This window comes from Primulina eburnea, chromosome 8 (assembly GCF_022965805.1).
Source record: "Primulina eburnea isolate SZY01 chromosome 8, ASM2296580v1, whole genome shotgun sequence".
Classification (NCBI taxonomy): Eukaryota; Viridiplantae; Streptophyta; class Magnoliopsida; order Lamiales; family Gesneriaceae; genus Primulina; species Primulina eburnea.
In genome coordinates, this window is record NC_133108.1 from 40,413,954 (window position 1) to 40,429,025 (window position 15,072).

General features: G+C 32.2%; 1 protein-coding gene across 2 annotated transcripts; it reads right to left on the bottom strand.

Moving 5' to 3' along the window:
* Nucleotides 1-3,154: 3,154 nt before the first annotated feature.
* LOC140837981 (protein GL2-INTERACTING REPRESSOR 1-like) lies at nt 3,155-4,117 on the bottom strand. Of its 2 annotated transcripts, none has more exons than XM_073204066.1 (2): nt 3,863-4,117; nt 3,155-3,734 (listed from the first exon to the last, which is right to left on the bottom strand). In XM_073204066.1, the coding sequence occupies exon 2, from the start codon at nt 3,711-3,713 to the stop codon at nt 3,372-3,374; it is 342 nt and encodes a 113-aa protein (XP_073060167.1). In that variant the 5' UTR covers nt 3,714-3,734; nt 3,863-4,117; the 3' UTR covers nt 3,155-3,371. The 2 variants fall into 2 exon arrangements, with proteins under 2 accessions (XP_073060167.1, XP_073060166.1); XM_073204065.1 differs by having other exon boundaries at nt 3,155-3,737; nt 3,863-4,111.
* Nucleotides 4,118-15,072: the final 10,955 nt, after the last annotated feature.

A 15,072-nucleotide genomic window follows, 5' to 3' on the forward strand; every position in this document is an offset into this window, starting at 1 on the left:
TCTAATATATAAATTTAATCACTCTTATTAAAATCATACCAAACATTATATATAATATCTTACATCTTATTTATCTCTAACTTATCCTTATATTATATATCACATGCTTATCCTATCTATGTACCAAACTATGCCTTACAGGTCTTGTCATCCTTTTGTCAGGCGAGGAGAAATTCGAACTCGAACTCGAATCATTATGGTGCAACGTCGACTGGGCTACAAACCCGTATCTACTGGTCATATCATGGAAGAAAGGTATTTGATACGAAATTCAAATTTTACGAGGCGCGGGTAATAAAATGACACCAAATGGAGTGGAAAATCATGTGAAGTATATTAATGAGTAGAAAAGCCTACGTCACGTGCAGCAGATGTGTGCTATCACACAAACATCATAGTACACAAAATTAATAATATACTTATTTCATTTTTTTAAAATAATATATCAAGATTAGTATATTTCAAATAGATAGCTTTGGATTGGGGAAGTTTGATTACTTACCTTACCGAAAATCCTATATAATATATCAGACCAAAAATTACGGTATAAAAAAATTCATACCGACACCGTATCGAAAATTTCGGCATACCGATTTTCGGTATACCCAAAATTTCAGTACATGTAACTAGCATACCGATTATATATACTGAAATTGTAAGGTATACCGAGATTTCGGTACGGCATCGGTATATACCTTTTTATACCATAAAAACCTTACACTTTAATTTTTTTTATAAATTTATTGTTTAAAAATATTCTATATTTTAAAATTTTTGTATATTTTTTCGGTATTCCGATATATACCGAAATTTTCAAATTGCAAACCGTTATCGTACCAAAAAATTCGATATTGTTACCGTACCGTACCGTACCGTACCGAAATCTTTGGTATATTGAAAATTCGGTAAATTCGACATTTTTTCGATACGCTAATCTCGGTATATCGAAAATTCGGTATTTTTTCTCACATCTACTCACATCCCATATAATCAAAATTATTTAAATTATAAGGAATTTTTAAAAGTAACTGTATCATTAAATTGATTTTAATCTCAAGCAAGCTAATTAGTTCTCCCTATATTGTTAGTTGTTACTTGTGAAGCTATGCCGGATCACTTGGCCAAACTAAGATTCTTTTAAACAATGAACAATTTGTTGCACACTGTTTCGACAAGTATAACTGATTTTAAAAGATTGTTTTGTAATTCGCCACTCATAATATTTATGAGTCGGAATGTCAAAAAAAAAATTTGACGATTAAGTTAAATGAAAGGGCGGGATCGTTGCGAAAAAACAATATTATTACAATTTTAAATATAAATAATTTTGTTGTCTCAAAAGTACACAAAAACATGTCTTTCTTCCTCTTTTCTTTTCTTATTTATTTATTTATTTATTTGAGTAGATCCTTGTTAAGTGAATGTACAAGCATTAATAGGTAATACATCATCGCTCTTTGCCTTTAAGCTCGAGAAGCGAACTCCTCGAAGATGAGCTTAATTACGCCTTTGGGCCTTTTTTAAAAGTGATTTCGGGCTTGGTTAGTGATGGACCCATCTGACTGCAGGTCCAAACAATAGCTAAAGTTGCATTATAAAATGGGCCATAGGCACTTGATACATTTTGTCTGCTTTGGATTATAATTTTTTTTTTAAAATTTGGATTATAAATAAATGGAAATTCGCTAAATCATTTGAATATATTGTATTTGAATATAGAGATTTCAAATTCTTTTGTTTGTTTGAACAAATCTATTTGATAATAAATTTCAAATATCAAATAAATGTTTTTTGAGTTATTGTGGTAAATTTCAAATTCATCTGAATCAATTCAAATAATTCCCTAAAATCCAAAAACCTTCAATCCAAAGATAATCTAAAGTTGGGTTTCCTAAGGTTATGATTTCTTCAATTAATGCAATGCCGAATCTTTATCTGTGAGACGGGTCAACCCTACCGATATTCACAATAAAAAGTAATACTCTTATCATAAAAAGTATTATTTTTTCATGGATGACCCAAATAATAGATTCGCCTCACAAAATACGATCCGTGAGACCGTCTCACACAAGTTTTTGCCTATAAAAAATTATGAGTATATATTTTTGTGTGCTTTTAAAATAAAAATATGATACGCTACGATATCATTAAAAACATATATAACTTAATCATAATTAAAATATAACAAAAGTATTATTTTTACCAATATTATTTAATTAATGTGTGTTTTTATTCCATGTTTTGAACGATTGGGAATTTAAACATAAAAATGATTTTATTTTTCGACTTTCTATCATATATATAATCATCGTAAATTAAAAATCAATAATTCATAGTATAATTGGAAACCATCACATCTCTTTCATTCAGTTTCCCAATTAATTTCTTATTTGTCATGTAATAATCATGCACCGTCACTTACTCGTTACATCGCTTTCTAAAGCTATTTCTCAATTTCAAAATTATAATTAAAATAAATAACCCAGAAATTAACTCATCTTCAAATCCTTAATTAATTTATTAATTAATTGTCTTCTTAAAAATCCAAACTAGAACAGAGATTGAAGCCAGGTTCAGTTTTTCAATTTTTTTCTATATAATATAAAATGGTTTTATTCCATTTTCTAAAATTTTATTTAAACTGTAAATTTATGCTCACCATATGACGTAATATTATAATGCTTCTATACTTTTATAAAAATAAAAATAAACGAAATAAATTTACCAAGTTAATAGTTATCCTTGCTTTACTCCTAACAATCCTTTTTTTAAAAAAAAAAAAACTATTTAACCTATCATAATATTTAAAGGTTTCACATGCTTGGCACGTGGCAAAGTTTCGCTGATTATTTTATTAAATTGTAACATTGACGTTGAACTACTTGGGCAGGCATGCATTCATTTTAATGATGCTGCTAAATTTAATTAATTTTATAGCTTCACGTGTTATGGATATATGCCAAATATAATTTTGGACACATTCAATATTAATATAATATATAGTCAGAAAAATAATTGTGGAGAATTGAACTGCTTGGGAGGACTTTTATATTCACGGTAATATATCGATTGCCAAATATTTCTTAATTTAGCTTCACATGTTACCAATCTTATTAAAGCATGAAAATTTACAAATATATAAAGAAGACTTGAATGTAAGAAAGAAAAAAACAAGCATAATATATTACCTAATACAAGAAAAATTTGGGCACATCAACATAGTTTTCTGCTAAAGATGGCACAAATCTTCATCAAGACTAATGTTACATCGGAGCAAGATGCAAATTATTATACGCTTACTGGTCTAGAGATGAAGCTTAGAAGATTGGTTTCCTTTTTAATGTTCGCCATGCCAATTTATATAATAAATCTTAACTCTTCTTCGACTTCCTGGTGTAATTGTCATGGAGGACATCAAGCAGTACGGTGCTTTTACATTTCGGGCACCTTGGATCATCCTCAGCTAGCATCACGTACATCAGGCATCTTGGGCACCCGACGAGCACCATGGATGTCTCCTCGGGGTTCGTCGACTGTCGGATGGAGTAGTGGTCGGGTTGATTCGTCTCGGACGACACGCACGAGCTCTGAGGGGATGTTGAAGACACGGTCGATGATGATCGGCTCGGGGACTCCACTACATGGTCACTGATCATTCTTGGGGGTGACAAATTTAACTTGAGGTCCAATTGTGGTCCATTTCTTGGATTCATCTTGTAGTTTTCTACACAAAACTTCTAGATTAACAACAAAAAATATCAGATGGAATATTATTAATAAGTTTATGTATATATATAGGGTTTCTAGTCAGCTTTAAAGTAAATCAGAAACAATAACTGAGTTGATTCGTCGGAGTGCTTACCGGCGTGAGGGGATAAGAGAAGGGTCTTTTAAATCTAGAGACGTCGAAGAAAGGCGGTGGCGGCGGATCGTGGTGATGACGGTAGAGTGTTTACCATTTTACATGGGCTTGTTAGAGTAGTTTTGAACCTCCAAATCCATGCTATATATAAAGAGAGTTGATAAGTGACAGATATCGGATTGCTTTGAAGCTTAATTGTACGTGTGGAGCAATTGTGACGTGAGAAAGGAAGTACTAATAGAGGAATTATGATGGAAGTCTAGAGAGTGAATGGATTAATTTTGGTAGGGGGGCGGGATAGGATATATATATACATATATATATATATACATGTATCTATATATGTACAAGTATATATTATATAAAAACAAAATGTAATAAATTTTCTTAATAAAATATGCAACCACCAATATTATAATTTTCCTATATAGATCTAAAGTCTTGCTTATGTAAGATGCCCATGTTGTCGTAACCGTGGAGTATGAATTCTATATAAAATATGTTGCATATCCACTACTAATTTGACTTTTATTTTATTTTTTTTTGGCTCTTGAAAATTAATATTCTAGAAAACATGGATGCGTAAGATCATTGACCTTCATTATGAAAAACTTATCACCGTCCAAGCTGGCCCTGCTTGGTGTACTTCTCATCAATCGGGCCAATCAAATTTAATACATCATTTATTGTGTTTTAAATGCACAGTTGAATTTTGAAATGTTTAGAAGTATAATAAACCGTGTATAAAATTAAATAATATTATCTAGCTAGCTACGTACAAGGGGTTTTATGATTTTATCTATAGGCAAAAACTTGTGTGAGACGGTCTCACGGTTCGTATTTTGTGAGACGGATCTCTTATTTGGGTTATCCATGAAAAAATATTATTTTTTAAGCTAAAAGTATTACTTTTTATTGTGAATATCGATAGGGTTGACCCGTCTCATAGATAAAAATTCGTGAGACCGTCTCACAAGAGACATACTCTTATCTATATTAGAAAATTCAATAGTTTTTGGCCTTATTCTTATTTTGTTTTCTAATTAGTCAAATTTAGATTTTAATTCGGCGCCAGAAGGAGAAATGACTCAAACTTAATTGACTAATTACCAATATAATCTCAATATATTAAATTTTTTTAATAAGTCTCTAAGTAGGGAGTTAAAGCTGATGATATTGGAAGAGGCAGCTATTTATATAATATTTTCCGTAAAAAGAAATAATTTAAATTTCATTTCATCGCCAATTTCATGGCAAGACACCTGGTAAACGTAAAACTTATAATAAACGATGTTATTTTTTTTCCTCCTTTTTAGTAATGATTCAAATATGTGTAGCCAAAATGATATTTTAATTTCATTTCATCGCATTGACACCCATCCACTTAATAAAAGAACCTTCTCCATCCATTTCTCGTTAAATATTATGTTCATATTAATGATCGCTCTATTTAAAAGTTAAAATCTGAGCATATAATTATATAGCAGATAACACAACGATCGTATGCTTGTTAACAATAAAAATGTTCATCAAAAATTATATGTAAAATACGATTAATTCATTATAACTCTTATTTTTTTAAAAAAAAGAAAGAAAATGCTCAAATACGAGAAAAGTCGCGTTGCTAGCGTCTAGCTTTACGTAACTGTTGTTTTAGCGTGTTATATATATATATATATATATATATATATATATATAAAGAAATTTGTGAAATTTGGATACAAAAAATTAATATGTTCTTAGCAACACCCATTTTAGACCTCCTCCATTTCTTGATATAACAGGTTCGTTTTATTTAAATGATGTTTTAATTTTTTGAGTTAATTAGTAGAACTAAAATGTCTATCTACAACTTTAAGATAGGACAAAAAATATTATCATGAAGCAGAAGAAGCGAGAACACGGGTAGGCCCGACCATGAGAATTGAGCAACCAACTTATTCATAATATAATAATAATATGATCAAATACTTGCTACTAAACTAAAAAATATAGAAGTTATTTAAGACATAATTTTATTTTTTTATACTTGTGGCAACACATAGTGAGCTTACTTAGGTGGTAATGGGTAGGATTGTCAAGTCTATGATTCCTAGAAGGTGCGTGTCTATTTACTGGTGTTGTCTTGTATATCTTAGATATCAGTTTTGCCTTTTCCCTACCGTCTGTCATATCTCCAGCAGAGATCGTATTATTCGTTAAGATCTAACGTCACTATTTTACATTTCACCTAGCAAACCACATCAAACGGTGCAATGCCAGCATCTTATCGTACGAGAATTTTCCAGAATATCGATCATCTCAGTGCTACTATCACTCATGCATGTTTAACCTAACAAATAATAATAATAATCTTCACATATATATTTTATTAAGGAAACTATAGAATCGAGTGGTTGTAGCACAACAAAATCTATCATATGGACTATGTGAGTCTAATATTTAGATCATATAGGATTATATTTCATGTATCATATTTCCATTAAATTCCGCTGATATGAAAAAAAATTATTGTTCCTCAACAACCCCACTCAATATTAATTATACCACCTTACGGTTCATCAAAATTTAGCGAGTAACTGAAACCAACTGTAGGATCAAGTCATTATCGATCTATAAAAACTTATAATTATTGCTAAATACAACAATAATCCGAACATCATATTTGATCGCTATTAATTCGGTATATATATATATATATATTTATATTATATAAGTATATTATACATACACACATATAAGTATATGTATATAACTTGCTTTCATATTGCAATGGTTGGACTAATTTATCAAATGTAATGGAGTAAGAGTGTTGACTAGGGCATTTCCTAAACCAATATTGTTCGCCTTTTCTAGTGAGTTGATGCATGCAAATATATATAATTTATTTTAGTTGCTCAAAATTGTGGCCATTGTTTTGTGTTCTTCTTTAGTCTATATCTGCCAAAGATATCCATCACTCCTCACTACTTTTGAAATGTCATTTTTAAAATCTTTATTTTTCAACATATATTATTCTAAAAAAAACCTATCTGAAATGAAATAAGTTGGAAGAGCACCAAATTTTTAGGCAACCTAATTATGTCACCTGCCAAATTAATAATCCCCCCAACTCCAATACTCACAAAAATCTAAAAATTTGCTGCATTAAATTGTTTGCCTAACCATACAAAATAAGGGTTTCTCGCAACGTTGACTGTTTTTCTTTAAATGGTTGATAAATTTGACCAAAACATTGTTATAATTAGACAAATTTATACTGGCAATACAACAACAAAATACTAAATAATTAATTAGTGGAAAATAATAAAAATTTATGTTACAAAAATGTTCACCTTAGCCCTCCAATCACTCGAAATAAGATCACGATTCTAAACTTCAAGGTTGTAGTCTATAGTTTAACCGAGATGGTACGTACTCGGAGCACTCGAATTCAACTTGAGCTCGGTCGAGGCATATATATAGGAATTAAGGATAGAAAAAGTGAACTAATTATAATGTACCAGTGTGCATGGCTGAGAGGTACGTACGTACGTACGTAATTAATATGAGTTGCAGAGATGCATTAGATGTAGGTGTGTTTTCCTTTTCAATATTATTGATTTGGGTTCTGCTCTGGACGCCTTCTAACATATCGATTATATATGTTATTAGAATTGAATATGAGATGTGAGAGGACTCAATTTCCATCGTACTAATATTTAAGTAACATTAGTGTTCGTGGGCAGAGAAAATAAATTATGTTGTATCGATGACTGATAGCTGCTGATGACTGTGGTTATTTTTTGTTGATTTGCTCTAAATTTTCGTTTTTATGGAGTCGATAAACCCCACGTACCATGTGCATCAGCAAACGATTATTAACGACAAAATCTATCTACGAAAACGGATTTCCCGTTATCTTCAACAGAAATTCGATGTTACAGGTAGGGTAAGCACAGTTGGATCTGGCAAGCCATCGTAGAATTTCTTGTCTTCAACCGAGGATGTTATCAGCTTCAAATTCATCGATCTACATGCAACAAAAAGATCATATTAACCTCTAGAGTGTGTTTGGTTGGTGTGATTAACCAATGATAAATAAATAATCATACTTTTATCTAATGTTTGGTTCAAATTTTAAGATATATTAATAATCCTTTTGACTTGGTTTAAAATCTAATTTTATGATTAATTGTTTGATTATTAATCTAATAAATTAGGTGGGATAAATAATCATCACACCACAAATTACCTTTTTCTCCTTCTCTTATTTCAAAACCCTATTCACACCATAAATTAATTTTAATAAATGTAAATTATAATTATAAATATTTAATTATCTATCAAATTATTTTAAAAATATTTATAATTATTTTAAAAAAACAATAATATTATAATTATTACTAAACTTTATTTAACATTAAGATTGAAAATATTATTACTATTTTAATTATTAAAGTAATTGCATATTCACATAATTATTTCTAATAAATATATTTAAATTAATTTTAATAAATGTAAATTATAATTACAAATATTTAATTAGCTATCCAATTATTTTAAGAATATATGTCTAATTAGTATTTGGGGCATTTTGGTCATTGCAATAAAATTTACAAAATTAATCCATCATTTTAAAATCATACCAAACACCATGTTATTTATCCCTCATACTATTAATCTATATATCTCATTTTTTAATCACTCTAATTATTAATCATTCACTTATCTTATCACACCAACCAAACACATCCCTAATATACTCTCTTTTAATTTCAAAAGCTTTTAAAACAAGTTTTTATTGGGTTTTTAAGCAGCAAAGCCCAACCAAAAAGGAAATAATTGCTTTTGTTCAGCCCATTCTAAGGCCTTGAGCATGTTAATACTTAAGCCTGATTCAACTGGATTTGACTTTGAATTCATCAACGACAAAGGGCGAAAAACATTAGCCTGGCCTATAAAAACAATTTTAGAATATTATTTTAATATATTTCAAATTTCTCAGTATTTGATTAAGATAATTTTTAAACAAAATCAATCTGGGCTAAGATTTTATTTATGTGTGTTCATATAATAAAATTATTATATTTCTTCACATATCGAATTTTCAATGACGAGTTAATTAGACATCTACATTTAGGCAAAAATTTGTGTGAGACGGTCTCACAGATCGTATTTGTGAGACGGATCTCTTATTTTGGGTCATCCATGAAAAAGTATTACTTTTTATTGTGAATATGGATAGGGTTGACTCGTCTCACAGAATAAGATCCGTGAGTCGGTCTCACATGAGACTCACTCCTATATTTATGGTACCCAATATGTAGTAGATGATAAAGCTAAATTTTTTGTAATATTGTTTCTTTATAATTTGTGTATTTTATCTATTTGCCAACGTTATCTGAGATTGAAAATGTAATAATACTTGCTAACTTAAAATTGATGTACTATATGTTTAAGTTTAATGTTAGACGGTTTTACGGATTTATATTCGTGAGATGAGTTGATATGTTTCATATTTACAAAAAAAAAAGTAATATTTTTTGTCTAAAAAATAATGTTTTTTCATGAACCAGGTTATAAAGTTGCAGATCCGTCTCATAAAATATACACTTTCCAAATTTATTTATTGTTATCACAGCAAGAAAACATTCGGTATAATGACGGTCAAAACCGTCGCTACACAGATTAACGACGAAATTGACGGTGGTTTTTTATTTCGGTGGTTTTTTATTTCGTTACAAAATTCACTGTCCATGTCCACTTGTGACGATTTACCTTTAAATAATTGCAAAATTAGTGACGATCTAGATATATCGTTTATATTGTAGCCAACGATTTTCGTAATCAAACAATTGCTAAGTTTGAAATGGTTTTTTTTTCCGTGCTAAACTAAATGCAATTGGGAAAATTCCGATCTAAACTAGCAACGATTTTTTATTTTTATTTTTTTGAAAAACCACAGCAACTTTGCGGCGGTTTAAGTAAAAACTGTTGTTAATTTGGAGTTGTTTACAAAGGAAATCGTCGCTAGTCTAGATATGTTTTTAGTTAGGCAAAAACTTGTGTGAGACGGTCTCACAGTCGTATTTGTGACATTAATGTCTTATTTGGGTTATTAATGAAAAAGTATTATTTTTTATGCTAAGAGTATTACTTTTTATTGAGAATATGGATAAAATTGACCCGTCTCACATATTAGGATCTGTGAGACGGTCTCACATGAGACTCATTCTTTTAGTTAATATGTAGTTGGAATTCTTACTAATTTTTTTAATACTTTTATTTTTTAAATACTGTTCTTTTTATTTATTTTTAAAATAATCATTATTCAGTTACATTATGGGCAAATGTTCAATAACTCCCTACATCCCCTCTAAACTTTATTTTTTACTCCCTAACCCTCAAATCCTTTGTTTTAGCTTCCCAATATTTTAAAATTTCTAATAATACCCTTATCCTCTTACTTTTGTAATTGATTTTTCTTTTTTAAAATAATGGCCCATCATGCTTCCGAAAATAAATTAAATCTTTTACCTCTTTGACCGAAATACCACCGGGTTATATCCACCGTATTTTACGAACTGCTCCTCACAGTCCAACCACGCGATCGCAACCGATGGTTACTAAGCAGATTCCTTCAGTAGTACTTAGCACAGCTCTAATTCGTTTCCTATCTTAGAGCGTACAGCAAAAGATCAAATTTTGAAAATAATACATGAGAGGGGCTGAGAGCAAAGATCTCTTTTATTCAAACACAAACATTTATTTATTACATAGTAACCTCCTGTAGAGGAGGAGAAACTTGTTTAGCTACTCCTCGTAGCTGAACTTACTACACTCATAAAACTTGAAAAGAAAATATTACAACCTTGTATGAAAGAAATGGAGAAAATATTTGATGATCTTCACTTCCTTCTTCCGGCTTTATTTATAGAAGGCTCTTCCGGATTTGAAACTCGGATTTCAAATCTTCATTAGCCTTTACAGCTTGCATTGGGGACCATTTGGTGGTTGAGGGGTCCCTGTCTAGATTATTAATCTTGACATCAGCTTCTCATCTTCTTTTATCTCATGGAGATACCATTGACGATGAGTTTCAAACATATCAGCTGAGATCTCTTTTCCATCTTCTCGGTACATTCGGGCTATGGATTTTAGAGCTTCAGCTTCTTTCCTCTTGTGTGTTAATCTTTTCTTCAAAACTTTTAAATATACTCGATACATTTTTAAGTTTTGATTCTGGTGTGTTTTAACTGGTTTTCATCTTGTTTTTATTTATAGATGAATTTTCGGGACCAGTTAATTTACTTTTTTATTTATTGGATTCCTTTTAGATAGGTATCCAATGCTTGCTGAGTCATCCACCATTTGTTATTGGTGGTCCATTTGTCCTTTACCACTAATTAGTGGTTGTCTTGTTCCTTCCACTTACATGGTAGTGGTTCTGCTTTTGTAATGGAGGATCACATGTCTCTTTTAATTTTGTCGAGGAATCTTTGATTTTTTGTATCCTCGAGGAAAATGTGCATGTGGTCCTTCCCCACTAGTCCTTGCTTCGGTAAAATGTTTCCGATCAGATCTCGGTTTGAAACCTTTACCGAATTCTGGTTCTTTCTGAATTTGGCATTCAGGGCAGATGTTCTCCGACCATCTTCCTATGTGTGCCATATTGCAGAACTTTCGGCGATTCTCTTTGCTTGCCGGTAGCTTGCTGTTCCACAAGAGATTTCTTTTCTTTTCAAATAAATCCTCTGCGAAACTTGTTGTTTTTCCTGTCATGGTATTTAACAGGAATGATCCGTTCACCGAATGATTGTAGAATTTGAACGGAAACTTGACTTTGTCCATCTCAGTGAGACAGACCCAAATACCCCAAGCTCTTCTGGTAGAAATATCATCTTCGTTAATTGAAGATACCAGGGGTGTTTCTTCTGTCGGAGGATCCTTGATGAATTTCTGAACGTTTAAATCTGGCCTCCTTAGCTTGATGAAATGAAAGGCTTCATGTGTGCCTTTTCCTGCTGGTTCTGGTGCTGCACTGAAAAAATACAACTCCAGAATGTCTCCTCTGGACAAATAATCATTATTTGCCCAAGTTTCGTGAACAGCTTCCTGGATCCATTTTGGTAAACATGAAATCTCCGGAAAGCTGGGTGATGTAGTATAAACTGAGGCAAGAGCCCCAAATTCATACCAAGCTTTAACCTCCTTAGGATATGAATTAGGCTTCATCCATACCCTTGGATATTTTCCTGAAACATCAACCCTATTTGTAGCTGGGTTAATGCCAATACGTGTTTTTAATCTCTCCCAATTCTGCTGATAGACCTGAAATGGAGAAATTATACCTTCATTAGTACCAACCTTAGTTTTGCCTTTGTCAATACGAGGCCTAAGGTTGATCTCTCCCTCTTCAATCCCCGAGGTGAAGGGTTGACTTGAGGACTCAAGATAAGGATCAGGAGTCTCAATTTTTGTTTCAGCCGACTCATCTCGTGATGATCCCGACTTAACACTTGTGCAAGGGGTATTTGAATCCCCTGCTACAGGTATAGAGTCCTGTACTCGAAAACTCTCCATTTGAGAAACCAGTGGTCTCTCAATGCCCTGGAGGATAGGCCGTTGTGTTACAGACCATAACTGAGTGTATGCCTGTAAACATCCTGTAATTCGATCAGAGACAATTCTCTTATCAGCTTGTTGTAGCCTTCCCGCAACTTCTGCGTTAACAGCTAACTTGTTGAACTCGGTTTGAAGCATTTCAAGGTGTTCCCTCAAATGCCTCTGCATCTTGATAATAGCATCAATGTCAATGCTGTCCATCTCTTGTGAAAAAATCTGCAAGAATATTTTCATGAGATTTTATTATCATAATATCAAAAATATAATTTTGACATAAAGCTTGCCATCGTAATAATCTAGCCTTCTCCGGTTTAGACTCAATTCTATTCCTCAAAAAGGCTTTAACTTGAGTGTTATCAACTTTCAAAGTGAATTTCTTTGCAAGTAAAAATAACGGCCATTTTTCAAAAGCCCTCTTTACTGCATAAAATTCCTTTTCGTTGATATGCCATCTTATGGCTTCTGCATCTGAGAATAACCCACTACAATATCTGCATGGTTGTTCTCCATCTGGTGTGAGCTTTGTTAATACTGCAGCCCACCAATGATCACTGGCATCGGTATATAATACCAGATCATCCTCGTCTTGAGGAATAGCCATCTTTGGAAGATTTTTGCAAACCTTCTTTAAATGGATAAGTCCTTTTGTGTGTTCATCTGTCCATATAAATCTAGCATCCTTTTTTAATAATGGACTGAACACCTTCCTGTGTTTTGCTAGGTTTTTAATAAACATCCCAGCAAAATTAACAACCCCTAAAAAACTTTGAAGTTGCTTCTTGTCTTTGAGATTCTCTGGAAAATTCTGCACCTTTTCTACTATGTGTTCTTGCAGAATTATTCCTGACTCATCGATTTCAATTCCGAGGAATTCAATCTTTCTTGTAGCAATGACTGCTTTCTTTTCAGATAGAACCAGTCCTTCTTTCTTGCAAACATTAGAGAAAATTTCCAAATGTTTGACATGTTCATTCATATCTTTGGATGCTATTAAAACATCGTCGATGTAAACAAACATAAACTTGAAATAATCTTTGAAAAGATTATCCATCTTTCTTTGAAATATTTGGGGTGAGTTAGCCAATCCCATTGGTAATACTTCCCAAATATAGTGTCCTTGAGGTGTGGAGAAAGCTGTGAATTTCTTGCTTTCTTCCTGCATCCGAATTTGATAAAATCCAGACTTGCAATCAAATTTAGAGAATATCTTGGCATTGCGAATGCAACTAATCAAGTGTTCTCTACTAGGTATAAAATACCCATCAAACTCCAGAATCTTATTAATTTCTTGATAATTAATAACTAATCTGGGTTTTCCTCGTTTAATCTCACCATGATTTCTTACCAGAAAACCTGGACTGCTATATGGTGACATACCTGCTTTGATTAATCCAAGGTCCAGATGTTCCTTGATTATAACCTGCATATCCCTCTGATCAATGATGTTCATTGGGATGGGTTTACAACGGACAAATTCATACTCTTTGCCTTCCTTGATCTTAAGGCAAGCCCTGAGTTGATTTCTGTCCCACCATGCCAAGGGATCTTCGTTATAATTTTCTTTGATCCTCTTCTTGACATCTTCCAGTGATACCTTAGATTCAAACTCTACTTCATTTGTGTGTAGAGTTATCTTAAGGCATTCTATATCTTCTGGTTGGAGTTCCTTATCTGCTCTTAACTGGAGCATTGTTTCTCCAAACCGTCTTGAATCTTTCATTTTTGGGTTCAGAAGTTTTCCTGAATCACCACGCTTGCTGCGAAACTGGATTGGCAATTTTCGGTAAAATGCCTCCCTAAGTCTCTGGACTATGATTTTGTGAGCACATGGTGTTGTGAACACTAATCTTCTAGTCTCATTTTCTTGTGTATAGGACTTGAACATTTGTAGGAAATTATTTCCTAACAATATGTCAGCTCCTGTATCATGAAAATAAATTGGTGGTGTCTTTACCTTGTACCAAGGTGTTTGTCCAGCACCGCCAATCATGATTTCAGTCATCTTAATCCCTTTACATAAGATTAAGATTCTTCTGGAAAAATCTCTTCCAGCAATCTTGGGTAACTCTTCTTCCAAATTATTTGGAAAAACACCTCGTTTTGCTGTACATATTCCAGCACCTGAGTCAATATATGCAGCAAAGTATTCTGCCTTATATTGTTCATACAACATTCCTACTTGAATGTATATGGAGAATGGACTTGTGGTCATTGGATTTTCCACATTTTATCGTCTGCCATAAACTCCATTCCATACTCTAGACGTTTCCAAGGTTTATGTTCCTCGAGAAATTCTAGTTCAAGAATCAGTCGATCTGATTCTTTTCCTGAAATTCCTTGAATATGAACCTCCAATTCTCCGATATTAATCAGTCCTTGGTAAGTTCCTATCATCGGTTGTTCCAAATAGTATATTGAATTACAAGGAAATTGATTCCTTTGCTTTGTAATATCAAATACTATTTCTACTTCCTTCCACCCTTCTGGGCATCTAAGTTTTCCTATTGTAGAAAAACTTTTCAGCTCCTGTTGGGTTTCTATGACAGGCCTTTTATCCCATCTGTAACTTGTAATCCTATCTCCTTGAAAAGATAGTCTTCTTG

Coding starts and splice junctions, on each gene's coding strand:
- LOC140837981 (XM_073204066.1), bottom strand. CDS start 3,713: ATGAATCCAAGAAATGGACCACAATTGGACCTCAAGTTAAATTTGTCA.